General features: G+C 36.3%; 1 protein-coding gene and 1 non-coding gene across 2 annotated transcripts; both read left to right on the top strand.

Annotated features, from left to right (window-relative positions):
• The first annotated feature begins 4,773 nt into the window (after positions 1–4,773).
• LOC132271561 (uncharacterized) lies at positions 4,774–11,036 on the top strand. The gene is made up of 3 exons (XM_059772988.1): positions 4,774–5,035; positions 10,167–10,391; positions 10,635–11,036. The coding sequence occupies exons 1-3, from the start codon at positions 4,968–4,970 to the stop codon at positions 10,648–10,650; spliced, it is 309 nt and encodes a 102-aa protein (XP_059628971.1). The 5' UTR covers positions 4,774–4,967; the 3' UTR covers positions 10,651–11,036.
• Positions 11,037–13,958: 2,922 nt separating this feature from the next.
• Positions 13,959–14,065, top strand: LOC132272205 (small nucleolar RNA R71). Its single transcript, XR_009469987.1, has one exon. It is a non-coding gene; the product is annotated as a small nucleolar RNA R71 (small nucleolar RNA).
• Positions 14,066–14,552: the final 487 nt, after the last annotated feature.

Genomic DNA, 14,552 nt, shown 5'->3' with positions numbered 1-14,552 from the left:
ATTCTTCGCTACATGTCGGGTTAGCAACAATGATGACATCTTCCCTAAGAAATCCCTCGTTGCCTTTTGTCTATTAAAAAAAAAGGGGGTGATAACTCGCGAAAAAAAATATATAATAATAATAATTTTTTAAAAAAAAAAAACATGAATAGAATACCTGTATAGGCTATGAACTGCTGGGTACCCCTTCAAAAAATGGATCATTAACAAGAGAGGTAGCAATGCATTCCTGTACAGGAGCAAGTCTCAACTTGTCACTAACATGCTTCCAGTTGCTATCCTAGTCATGAGTTCCCATATCCTCATCTGAATCTATTGCTAATCGATGACGATGACGGTTGTTAATGATCGGTCTATCACACTACCATCAAGTTTGAGAGTGTGAATTTTAGGCGAGGGCTAAGAGTTTTACATTTATAAAAGCCATTACTACTTTTCACTATAAATATAGCTAGGGCGAGTAGGGATCATCCCAAGGGATTGTGAGGGTCGAACAAGGTTGTGGAATCGTTATTAGGGCTAGTAGGTCAAGTGATCAAACAATTGATTGGTTGGTTGATTAGACTAGAGAGCAACTAAATTAAACTAAGTGATAACAAAAGAATGCAACTAAGAATAAATAAGAGAGAGAAGAGTCTTGAGGTTTAGAGATCACCACCAAGCAATACATTTCCATACCATTGACAAGTGACTAATGAGGGCAAATGGTGTGTTGCAATATTGGTGTGTGTGTGTGTGTTTGGTTGATTCAACAAGCAAGGATGGCTAGTCAAGTATGTATTGTCTAAACATCATGTGAAAGGCACAATATATATAAGCAATGAAGTATATATTGTCTAAACAACATGTGAAAGGCACAATAGATCAAAACAAGTCATTAATCCTTTCATTAAGCTCACAATCCAAATACAACATAAGGTTAGAGACATATGCTACTTGCATTCAAAAGCATAGATCATCAAACAAAAAGCATGGATTGTCCTCTCATTTAACACTACACTACTAGCATGAAAATAAACTTGGGGAGATGCACAATCCATCAAGGAATAGGCATGAAACATCAAGAAAATCACAAGAGCATTCCATTAAGCACTATGTTTTGACAATCTCTAAATCTATAGCATCAATACACATAGACATGCATCAATAACACAAAATCTAGAGACAAGACATCTATTCTAACATACATAGACATATGGATAGAATGAAATGATCAATTGAAAGCATTTAACCACATAAATCATTGAACAATCAAGATCTATATACATCAAAGTGTCAAAACATTAATTACAACATTAATCCCTCAATAATACACAAGATTAAGATAAAGAAAGCATGCTTGGGGCTAACTCTAGCCCCAAGAGGATGTCTAGCCACTCATGGTGATGTTGCTCCAACCCTCAAGGGCTAACTCCATGGAAGAAATCTGCTCCTTGTTGATGAAGAACTCTAAATGGTGTCTCTAACCTCCTCCTCTTTTCTTCTCCCCTAAAGCTTGCCTCCTTTTAGAATAATCCCTAGAATTGTATATCTCTCAAAAAGTGCATCATATTCCTTTTATAGGTAGGTCAAGTGACACACAAAATGAGCTAGGGTCGTGCAAAGAATATTCTTTAATGATTGGATAGAGGACGGCTTGAATAAGCTGGCTTTTTAATTTTTTCGCACTGGAGGAAGTTCGATCGATCGATCGAACCTTAGACTTGGATCGATCGAACTTGGCTGAGATCTATCAAACTGAGGCTGGATCAATCCAACTGGTTTAGCTTTTTGGGAAAAGACAAATCCGAGATATTTTGGGAGATATTTTTGCAAAAAGGATAAAAGTGGTTAGTGGGTGGTACAGCTGTGGATAAGATCAATCATTTGAATAAGGACAAAAGTGTTCGATCGATCGAAAGATGGTGTTGGATCGATCGAACTTGGACTTTCTGTTTTGGGTTAAGGTTTGGATCTATCTTGAAGTACTGAGATCGATCAGTGTTCGATCGATCGAACCTTGAAGTTGGATCAATCGAACTTTGTTACTTCCCACCTTTGGCTTTATTTGCTTCTTTCTTTCTCCACTTTGCTCCTTTCTTTGTTTAATCCCAGAATTGCTTCAATTAAGCTCTTATTTGGCTGAGTTAGCTTATTTTTGGGATAAGTGCCTGAAAATGGAAATATTATGAAATCAATCTAAAATGGTAGAGTAAGATAAATAAAGGTACTAGAATGCCTAAGCTTAAGGGGTTTAAATATGCACTTTTCAGCACTCATCACACCCTCAAACTTAAATATTGCTAGTCCCTAGCAATGAACTAGAAAGTAAAGGAATGAAATGAACAACTATACAAGTATGAATCTAGAAAACAATAAACGGATAACGCCACTTTCGTAGGGAACACGATTGCACTTAGCACATGCAACAAGCCTTTTAAACCCCTAGGTTACCCATAGTGGACGAGTGAAGTCTCGTGAGGGTTTCCAGAAATGATACCCATAAACATTAAGCTCATTCTTTTAAAAGAGGTACCAATATTGCAAACAAACATTGGGAGAAAACTACCTCAGGTATGAAAATTTTCAACCATTTCGAGCAATCTCTCAAAATTTCAACCTCAAACAAGCAAGTATGGTCCTCTACACATCAAGAAAATGATCATGCAAATCAAAACTACTCTAGAATCCTTTCGAGTGGACCGGCATCAAATATGTTGCTATCTTAGCCAACTAGAGAAATGATCACATCCTTACCCTCAAACTAGCACGCAAATCTAGTCCCGATCATCAAGACAAAAAGTAGACCTTTTTATTAAAGCTTTATTATTCTAGGTGCGCTTATTCTTTTCACTCGAATTTTTTTTTTTTTAGGATCAAAGATGGAAGCATAGTGCAATGTGTTGATCTATTAAGCTTTCTAGTGATTCATGAGGTCAAGCGTTAGGTCAATGACTCCTAAACCAGACGGCTTTAGGGCATTAGGCATTCAAATACCCCTACGGACTTAAGAGCTCAAATCAACTAGGCTACAAATCAAGATAACAACCATCTAATCATTTCCCACTTCTCACTTTTTGGGAGAAGTCCTCACCTTTTTTTTTTTTTTTTTTTTTTTTTTTTTAAACAAGTTCAATTATTAACTTAGAGTTTGGGCCCTCCACCTTTCGGCGCGAGAAGTTCAGTGCTTGATGAGGCTAGAATCCCGGCTACTTAGTAAAAAGGGATTGTTATCCACCTTTATCAAGAATGAAAGTTTTCAATGCACTACTAGCCCAATTGGGATATAACCAATTCAATAATCAACAAAGCATGTACCCCAAAAATGAATGCTAGTGTACGCCTGTGCTAGTGTAGAATCCAAGAATGAATCTCAAAACAATCACAAAATCAAGATGATGTGGACCATCAGTGCAAGTAAGATATCAATCTTTCGAAAAATTTACTCCTAAATGGCTTCCACAAAGCGTACAAGGAGTATTGGACTCTCAAGTCAAGTAATTTTTAAATTTTAAGCAATATAGTCCTCAAAAGATCAAAATCATAGCTAGATATGGATCAATCATAGAAATATCCCTCAAATACACAAGTCATGCTCAAAATCTTGAATTTAAAACTAACACTGCAAAGCACCATTCCCTCCAAACTTAAATGGCACAATGTCCTCAATATGCAAGAGAATAAAAGAAAGAGTATACCAATGCAACTAAGCAAGAATGATCGAGACTGAAGTATCCGAAGTGGGTGACATGGCCCCCCTAAACTTGGGATGAACTGTGGTCCTGAAAATTGGCACTTGGATAAACTCATCAAATAACAAAATGGGATAAGTAGTGCACAATGGACATGCAAGTGTAAATGGGATAGACAGATAAAGAGATGAGAGAGGTATAAGGGTGGTCCTGAAAATCGGGTAACACTCTCTCATTGAAGTCACTGTGATGCACCTGATGGAGTCAAATATACAAATATGAGAATATAATCATATGACATCCATAGCAAAAACAGATATATAAAATAGATAAAGTGCTGGTACAACAGAAATTTCAAAGCTGACAGACCGGCTGCAAAAATAATAGTACTGTTCAGTGACAAAAATAGAGATTAGAGAGCAAAGATGGATCAAAAGATAGAAGGAATTGGGAACTCAAGATGATGAGGTAAGACGGGCAGGTCGGGCTCCGCGGATATCTCTGGATAGATCTCGGAACATAGTCGCGACATCCTTACGGAAGGTAGCAAAATCAGCTCTATGGGCCGTAAAATCAGCTCGTATAGCAACAACAACATCCTTAAGAGTCTGCAGGCGTACTCTAAAGCCGGGGGTCAGATCTGGAGCCTTAGGTATAGATGAATCAAAAGAAAGATCCTGAGTCTGCTCCTACTCGTGAATGTGAGACCCAGCTGAAGAGTACTGCTCTGTAGCGTCTGTAAGACGCTCTAAATCAATATCTACATGCTAGGCAGCTGGACCGACCGGTGCGTCGTCCGCTGCGGGATCTGCTGCTGCTGCCTGAGCTGCTGCCTCTGCCTCCTCAGCCTCTAGCTCCTCTGCTGCCACTATTGCGTGGTCCTGCAGTCTAGTAATGATGGTGGTCACTACAAGAAATATCATTTTTACCGGCAGTTTTTATGTGTGTGCCGTTGTTAATTAATTTTTACCGGTAGTTTATAATAAACTGCCATTATTGGTTATAATACCGGCGGTATGATAAAAACGGCCGGTATATATGTAGTATTTCCGGCAGTGTTTATAAAAGCGCCGGAATTAATTAAATAATTCCGGCGGGTATAAAAAATATGCCAGAAATTATGTAATTTTTATTTAATTGTTATTATTTTATGTATTATTATTTTTTTCCCTAAAAATCACGTTTAGGGGAGGCTATTACTATTCACACGATTTCTATTCCTCCCTTCTATTCTCTCACTGACTTGATCACGGCTTCAAACCTTGGTGGTGCGGTTGGTGTGGCGCAGGGAAGATCATGGCGGTGGTGGCCGATTGGTGGCGCATCAGAGATCTACATAGTGGTGGTTGTTCAGTTGGCATACGGTTAGTTCTAAAAACTTCAAACCCTAATCCCTCCCTTCTTAAGAGCTCCACTTATCTCTCTCTCTCTTAAGTAATTAGCTTATATTGTTGTTAATTTCTTAAGTAAAGATGAACAATTGCATATATGTTTTGGGTTTTTCTCCATTCTACTCTTTCTTGAACGAATCAGCTCCAACTACTGCATATATAATTTCTGGTCTGTTGTTGCCGATTTTGGGGCTTCTGATTTTTGAAGGAAATAGGGTAATGTTGTTACCGATTTTTGGTATGTTGTTGCCGATTTTGGGGCTTCTGATTTTTTAAGGAAATAGGGTAATGTTGTTGCCGATTTTCGGTATGTTGTTGCCGATTTTGGGGTCTTATGATTTTGAGGCTTTCATGTTGGTTCTGCTGCTTTGGCTTATTTGTTTTCTAAACAGATGGGTTTTTATTGTTCTTATATTGTAGTTTGTATTTTTGTGGCTTGTATTATGTTAATAGGGTCTCTTTCTTAAGAATTCATTGATTGGTGAGATACATGGGTTCTTCCAATTTGTCGTATTCTTTAAATTCCAGCAACTTTTGTTATGGATGTGAACCCTAACTTTTGGTTTTAGTGTTCACAAAACAGATTAACTAGTCAAGCCATAACTTTTTGTCATGAATTAAAGTAAACTTGTATGTATTAAAACTGAAAAGGAAAAAGGAAAAGAAAACTGAAAACTGAAAAAGGAAAAGAAAACTGTAAAAGGAAAAGGAAAAGAAATCCAATGCATTAAACTTGTATTTATAGTTAAAACCAACACTCTCTCTCATATGTATTATTCTTCATGAGGATAATAAATAATTTTTATTACTTTGTTACTTTTGTAACTTTGTTGTAATATATTTATTATTTTGTAGAGATTCATATATAATTTCTTTCATTAGGTTATAGAATCTATCATAATGGACAGAAGTTGGATTACGGAGTCAAGGTACTTTAAATTTTAGTCTCGTCAATTTTCAAAAAAATAATAAATAAATAAAGCTTAATTCTCATTTTGGTTTAGATATTTATGATAAATTCATTTTTACTTTTGTCTTTCTTACTATACAAATAGGATAAGTACTACATACTCGAATGGAGTTGAACAATTTCTAGATACATCGTTTGAGCGAGTTGGGCAGAGTGGATGCATTTATTGTCCTTGTAACAATTGTGGGAATTGTATCAAGAAAACACGACAAGAAGTTTTGGATGACTTGATGTGGAATGGGTTTATCCAAACATACACAACTTGGATTTATCATGGAGAACAATTACCTTCGTCTTCTAGGCATAATGATGGGCACACCTTATACGAGCACATCGACTCCAATGTAAATAATGATGACATGCACGAACTCTTATATGAGGGTTTTGGAATTTAAAATGAAATGGGTGAACAAGCTGATAGGGAAAATGAGTATCATCAGGGCCCTAATGAAGAGGCAGATAAGTTTTACAAGCTTCTAGATGATGGAAAAACAGATCTATATCCTGGGTGTAAAAACTTTACGAAGTTGTCTTTTATAGTGAAACTATATTTGTTGAAAACTTTGCATCAATGGACTGATAAATCATTTAGTGAGTTGCTAATGTTTTTGAAAGATGTACTACCAGAAGGTGAGACACTGCCAAAATCTTTTTACGAGACAAAAAAGATAGTTAGTAACTTAGGTCTCAAGTATGATAAGATTGATGCATGTCCCTTTGATTGTATGTTGTACTGGAAGGAGCACGTTAATGATGAAATATGTCATAAATGTGGCAAGTCTAGGTGGAAGGATTTTGACACCCATTCCGAGGGCAGTACAAGTACATCACCTCCATCAAAAAAGACAAAAATTCTAGCCAAAGTTATAAGGTATTTCCCTCTTAAGTCAAGACTTCAACGGTTGTTCATGTCAAATAAGACAGCTTCAGATATGTGATGGCATGAGGAAGAACGCATAAAAGATGGAAAATTAAGACATCCTGCTGACTCTCTAGCGTGGGATCATTTTGACAAAAAGTATCCAGAGTTTGCTAGGGATTCTAGAAATGTTAGACTTGGCCTAGCATCAGATGGTTTCAACCCATTTAGGACTATGAGTATTGCATATAGTACATGGCCTGTTGTTCTTGCTGTATACAACTTGCCAGGGTGGATGTGCATGAAACAACCTTTTTTTCATACTGTCCACCTTAATCCCTGGTCCTAAGGGTCATGGAAATGATATTGATGTATATTTGCAGCCCTTGATAGAAGAATTAAAGGAATTGTGGGTTGAAGGGGTGGATACCTATGATACGTCGAGAAAAGGGATGTTTCGCATGCATGCAACGTTATTGTGGACTATAAGTGACTTTCCTGATTTTGCAAACTTATCTGGTTGGAGTACAAAGGGGTATTTGGCTTGTCCAGTTTGTCTTAAAGACACTTGTTCTTGTAGGTTAAAACATAGCAAAAAAATTTGTTATACAGGCCATAGGCGTTTTGTTGAGCAATGTCATAGATTCAGACGCAATAAAGCAGCTTTTGATGGAACAGAAGAGACTAGGTGTGCACCACCTATGTTATCTGGAACAGAAGTGCTACATGAACTAGAGGGCATTAGCTTTCCAGCATTTGGGAAAGGGGATGATGGCAAGGGGAATGCTGCACAAGTGGATGAAATGGATGAAAATCCAATGTTCAATTGGAGGAAGAAGAGTATATTTTTTGAATTGCCTTATTGGGAGCACCTTCTTATTCGTCATAATCTTGATGTGATGCATATTGAGAAGAATATATGCGACAATGTACTTTATACTTTGATGAATGAACCGGGTCAAGGAACGGATGGTTTAAAATCAAGACTCGACTTGCAGGAGATGCAAATAAGGCATTCACTTCACCCCCAGGAACGTGGTGCAAACAAATATTATTTGCCTTCAGCAAGTTACACATTTTCTCCACTTGAAAAGAAAATCTTTTATCGGGCGTTGAAAAAAGTTAAAGTTCCAGATGGATATGCAGCTAACATATCACGTTGTGTGAAATTGAAAGAGCGTAAAATTAGCGGTTTAAAGAGCCATGATTCCCATATCCTAATCCAACAACTATTACCAGTATCCATTCGCAAGCTATTGCTAAAGAATGTATGCTCTACACTTGTTGAGTTGAGTAACTTTTATAAGGAATTATGTTCAAAAACTCTCATACCGGCTGAGTTGGACAATTTGCAAAATAAGATTGCTTTAACACTTTGTAAATTGGAAATGATATTCCCACCATCTTTTTTTGATGTGATGGTCCACTTATCAATTCACTTAGCTCAGGAAACAAAGATCGCAGGACCAGTGCAATATCGTTGGATGTATCCATTTGAGAGGTTTAACTTTTTTGCACTATTTTCATAGGCTTTTTTCCCCACTAAATATTGCAAATACTTCTCATTTTTTTGTTGTATCCTATCAGGTATCTTTTAACCTTAAAAAATTATGTGCGCAATAGAAGTCGCCCAGAGGGTTCAATTGCAGAAGGGTATTTAGCTGAGGAATGCTTAAATTTTTGTTCAAGATACCTAGAAAACGTGGAGACAAGGTTCAATAGGCCCTCAAGGAATGATGACAACCTTGATGATGGAGAAGAGATGTCTACTTTTGGCCCTAGAGGTCGTGCCTTAGGAAAACAGGAGATGATTGTTTTAGATGATGATTGTCAAACACAAGCTCATCGGTATGTGTTATTTAACTACGACGGAGCTACACAATTCATTGAGTAAGTGAAAAGTTTACAATATTTGACCTAGTTGTTATTATTATTATTATTCATTTGTTGTTAACAATATAACATATAGAGTATGATATTTTTTCATTACAGAAAGCATAAGAAATTTCTTAAAAGAAGGCAACGGAATTTAAAGCCACAACAAATACAATCAATGTCTCATCTATCATTTCATAAGTGGTTTAATGAATGTGTAAGTATCTACACATAGAATGGTTAATTAAATTTTATATTATATATGCTATTTATTTTATTGTAAAACTTACATCTTTGAAAATACAGCTGCGGAATACGGAGGATCCTATCCCTAATGAGATTCGATGCCTAGCTCGGGGTCCTAATGTCGTTTCCAAACGATTTAAGTCGTTCATGATTAATGGGTTTAAGTTTAATGTTAGAGATCGTGATAATCAGAGGAAGACCCAAAATAGTGGTGTTGTTTTAAAAGCACACACATCAAGTTATGCAAGAGCCAGTGATCAAAATCCTATTGCAGGAAATGTTCATTACTTCGGATTATTGATTGATATCATTGAGTTGGACTACAATGAAGAAAGGAAGGTTGTATTGTTCAAGTGTGATTGGTTTGATGTACTCTCTAAGGGTAGAGGGATAAAGGAGGATGATTTTGGAGGAGGATGATTTTGGGTTTACACTCGTTAATTTTTCACGTGTAATGCGAACTGACGAACCATTCATACTAGCATCTCAGGCTGAGCAAGTGTTTTATGTTCAAGACCCAGTTGATACAGATTGGCATGTTGTTATAGGGACAAAACCTCGTGATTTATATGATATTCCTGAAGATGATACTGAGACCTATGGATTTGAGCAACCATTTAGTTCTCTACACTCAGATGCAACTGATGATCAGATTCATTGGGATAGAGGTGATGTGCCTGGAACAATGGTTGATAAATCTTCATCAGCAAACACGGAAAAAGAAGATATTCCGGATGAATAACATACTTAGAATGATGATAATTTTTTCTTAAATGTTGCAAATAATGTTGCATTTTCTTATTTTCATCTTTTTTTTGGCTTCGTGCTTATGGAATATTATGATTTTTTTTCCATCCCTCCCTCCCTTACTCATTTTCTTATAACTTGGTAAGTAAAAAGAGTATACATAATATTAGTTATTTATTTATTTTTTTTAACATATTTCAAATTGATATTGTCCTAAAACAAATAAAACTGTGGTACTATCATACTTAAGTAAATTTATACTTCCTCCTTGCATATTGTAATTGTTCTCAAGTGTGTTACTTTTCCAAATTTTGATGTTTTTGAAGACCTAATATATTCAGCCTAAATTTTATCTTAACTACCAGCTTGAATAAACATGGCAACAAAGGTTTGTTAGCTTTATGCAGGAACATAATGAAACGTAGGGCAACAACAAACTTGGAATTAGAATTGCATGGAGGACTTTCTCAGGGTTCAAATTCGCAGTCCCATACTTCCCATGGTTCACAAGAAGAGGACGTGGGGACTACTGAAAGCAATGAGTTAATAACACCGAAGAAGACTCGAGGCCCCACACGCTGCGCAAATGTGGTACAACATGACACCAAAAAGAATGGCCTGATACCATTAAGGTGACTTTATTTAAATGATGGCATTGAATGACTATAAAGTTTTAGGAAATGCATGCAAGTGAAGCCATTTTATAGTGTGAATGACTTATTTATTATTATACCATTTTACTTATTTGGTCCAAATCGATGACTTATTTATTATTATACCATTTTAGAGTGTGAATGAGTATGGACAGCCTAATGGAGCCGATGAAAAAAATTTCGCTAATTATTTGGGCACAATTGCCTGTAATGGTCTTGCAGCTCCCTTGAACTATAAAAATTGGAGGAAAGTCCCTGAAATAGTTAAAAAGGACATGTGGACGATGGTCCGAGTAAAATTTTTTCGACTCTTCACATCTTTGACTGACTGATTTCACTTGTATACACATTTCATTTCTAGAGTTAATTTTTTTTTTTTTTAATTACTCGATTCTTTATTTATTTATCTTTTATATGCAGGGCAAGTTTGCAGTAGAAGAAATCTCAAAAGATTGGACATTATCATCCCTTGGTCATAAATGGAGAGATTGGAAAAGTGAAATTAAAAGTAACTATTATAAAATTTGGCGTACAGATGAACAACGATATGCAAACCCACCACCAAGTGTTGAGGAGGACCAATGGGATTATCTCATTAGATATTGGCGTACAGAGGCAGCACAGGTAATTCATAATGTTATTTAGGTTATTTAATAATATTAGATTTATCATTCCATGTATATAGGTATATTCCCATCTAATGTGTATTTAAAATTGGATAATGCTTATTTACAATTGGATAATTAAAGAGGACATGTGAATTGGTGGTTCGAGGTTGCTGTTTGGTTGCTTGATTTGGTTGTTGGAGTTCGAATTCGAGTGTTGATTGCTATGGGTGGCTGAATTGGTGGTTCGGGGTTGCTGTTTGGTTGTTTGATTTGGTTGTTGAATGATTTCTAGCATTTTTTTCTAGTTTTTTTCAATCAAGGAATAGAGAAGTAGAGAGAAAAGTCAATATTAGACCCAAAATTCCTTCAATGCTTATACATAACCTGGTATCCTTGCCTTTTGTTTTGTAAGTAATATTTCTGTATTATTTTTTTGCCATATTATGTCCATAACATTTTGTCCTAATTTATTGTTTTAAAATTTACTTTCATATTTACTACTTAAGCCCATGTTAAATTTACATTGTTAAGATCATAATTCACTGAAAATGTGTATGATGTAGTAATAGTATATAATTAATCAATACATAATTTTCATATACACATTCACTTAGGACAAATCAAACCATGAAATTAATTTAACATTTGTAATAAGTTGTCATTCAAATACCCTTTTAGAATTTGTAAATTTTGAATATCTAGACTTCGCAATGAAATTTAAGATAGAAATGGGGGAGGAATAGGGTTTTTACACCCTACAAAATGTTTTTGTTAGTCTTTAATGTCTCTAGCAAGACATTGGGCTCTTTTAGCCCGGATAATGCATCCCCTCCTTGTTGTGGTGATAGATGCTTTAAACTCCACCCAACAAATGGTTCTTTGAAGAACTTGTTGGATTAAGCTCAAAAGAAACTTTTGATTCTTTGTCTATGCAATTACAACCTTTGGGCTTCCATGCCCTTTCAAAGCAAGAATTTGAAACAACACTTTGAGAATACAAGAAAAAAGATGATCCCTTTTAAGTTTTGGTCTTACACAAAAGCTCACTTCCTTGACATTGAAGATCATGACAATAATCTACAACATTAACCTCTCCTTCATATTTGTCAAATGAATTGGGTGTGGGATTAAAGATATTCAACTTCACCTTCATGTGGCGCTAAGGATAACGAGAATTTAGCTCTTAGGATTGGGGACCGGTTCCGTGTCTATGACAACTAAATTAACTGGGAAGAAGAATTTGTCAATCTTTATCAATACATCCTCAATTATACCCCTAGGCTTCTTAATGGATCGATCGGCAAGTTGTAAAACTACCTACGTCGGTTTCAATTCACCTAGGCCAAATTTGAAATAAACCGAGTATGGAAGAAGGTCAACCCTTGCTCCCAAGTCAAGAAGCGCCCGATTAATGATATGATCACCAATAATACATGATGTAGTGGGTGAACCGGGGTCCTTAAACTTTGGCAAAGTGTTATGTTGCAAAATTGAGCTTACTTACTCGGTCAAAACCACTTTTCTTGGTGTTTGGCTCTTGTTCTTCCGCTTTTGGGTGCACAAATCTTTCAAGAATTTGGCATAAGCCAGAATTTGCTTGATTGCATCAAGAAGTGGAAGATTGACTTTCACTTGCCTAAGCATTTCCATAATTTCATTGGTTTTTGCCTTTTGATTGTCTTTTGAAATAGGTCCTTTTAAAGCATCCGGAAATGGAACTTTTGGTTCAGACACTTTTTCAGAATTTTCTTTTGAACTCTTTTCAACACAAGAAGTTTTCAAATCACTTTGTTTCAAATCATTTTTCAGCAAAACTTTTTCAACATCATTTTTCAAAAGTTCTTTTTCAAACACATTTTTCAAGACTTTCTCATTCACAAAATCATGTATATGCAATGAATGAGGAATGGGATGTGAAACGGGAGGGGTGATAACTTGAGGTTGCACCGGTTCACTCTCTTCATTGGACATTTCAACTTGATTATCCACAATCCTACCACTCCGCAAGGCAGTCACCGCATTAACATGTTCAATGGTGTGGCCTTCCGATGAGGAATGGGTTTCCACAACACATTGCTGCTTAGGTGGGGCATTAATAGGCATCTTTTCCTTCTCTCTTGCATTGAGAGTGCTTGTTATTTGCCTTACTTGGGTTTCTAGCTTCGCAATAAATTGAGAGTGAGAATGAAGCAATTGTGTATTAGCCTCTAAAGTGCCCAAAGCATTTAAAACTTTTTCTTCAAAGGCGGGACTTCTAGTATTTCCTTGGGAATAAGATTGGTTAGGAAAATGAGAATTAGCAAATTGATTCCCTTGTGATTGATAAAGTCTATAACCTTGGGATCCTTGGTTTTGAAGTGGAGTTGGAATGTATTTCTCTTGAAAACCGCCTTGGGAAGGGTGTGAGCCATCTCCTTGGTTTTTCCAAAAGAAATTCGGATGATTCCTCTAACTTGGATTATAGTGAGTACCATAAGGATTGTTCCCTTGGTTCACAAAAGCTGTATTGACTTGTTCATTAGGTTCATTTTGCATTTGTCCTTGAGGACAATGAGAAGTAGAATGAAGAACACTAGAACAAGTCATACATGTTTCATTTGATGCACGATGAGAATGGTTAGGGAAGGAAGATACTTGGTTTGCCGAGTTTTGGTTAATAAAAAATTGATCAAACCTTTGAGATAAAGACTTCATTTCGGCGGCTATTTCATTTGAATGGTCGACTTGATGTAAGCCAACACTTTTCCTACCTTGTGAATTTCTACCATTCTTGGGTGATAATGTTCTATGCAAAGAATTTTCACTCATGCTCTCATAAAGACGCCACACGTCATCCTCATGCCTATCAATGTATGAGCCACCCATGGAAGCATCAACCATACCCTTGTAATTGTCCGATAAACTCTCAAAGAAATATTGAACTAATTGCCATTTGGGCATGTCATGATGTGGACACTTCATAAGCAACTCATTGAAGCGTTCCCATGCCTCATGAAATGTTATTCCATCCCCATGTGAAAATTCTCAAATCGAAGTTCTCATGACATTAGTTTTAAAAACCGTATAGTACTTTTTCAAGAACTCTTGTTACATTTCTGCCTAAGAAGTGATTGAAAAAGGCCTAAGATTGTTAAACGAATACTTTGCCTTGTCTTTTAAGGTGAATGGAAAAAGTTTAAGTCCTAAGACCTCTTCCGGCATGTCCGTATATTTTACGGTGGAACATACTTCAAGAAACTCATCCAAATGCTTGTAAGGTTCTTCACTTGGAAGTCCATGATAGTTAGGAAGCATTTGAATGGTTTGTGGCTTAATTTCATAATGATGTGCTCTAAATTGAGGCAATTGGATGCATGTAGTGCATTATACTCATTAGGCACATAATGGTCTCTTAAAGCAAGAGGTGGATTAGCTACTTGAGGTGCAACATGAACACCTTGGTTTTGAATTCCTTGATTGATGATAGGAGGTTGTGGAGCATACATTGGCCTTGGCATTCCATATGGAGCTTAGCTTTGTTGTTGTGGTGGTT

This window comes from Cornus florida, unplaced genomic scaffold, assembly GCF_030987335.1.
Source record: "Cornus florida cultivar Cherokee Brave unplaced genomic scaffold, ASM3098733v1 CherokeeBrave_3.0.0_Hap2_Chr08, whole genome shotgun sequence".
Taxonomy (NCBI): Eukaryota; Viridiplantae; Streptophyta; class Magnoliopsida; order Cornales; family Cornaceae; genus Cornus; species Cornus florida.
Note: the sequence above shows the minus strand (reverse complement) of the source record. Positions and strands in the feature narration are given on the sequence as shown.

Coding starts and splice junctions, on each gene's coding strand:
- LOC132271561 (XM_059772988.1), top strand. CDS start 4,968: ATGGCGGTGGTGGCCGATTGGTGGCGCATCAGAGATCTACATAGTGGT. Junction 5,036..10,166: donor GGTTGTTCAGTTGGCATACG/GTTAGTTCTAAA, acceptor AGCTTTATGCAG/GAACATAATGAAACGTAGGG.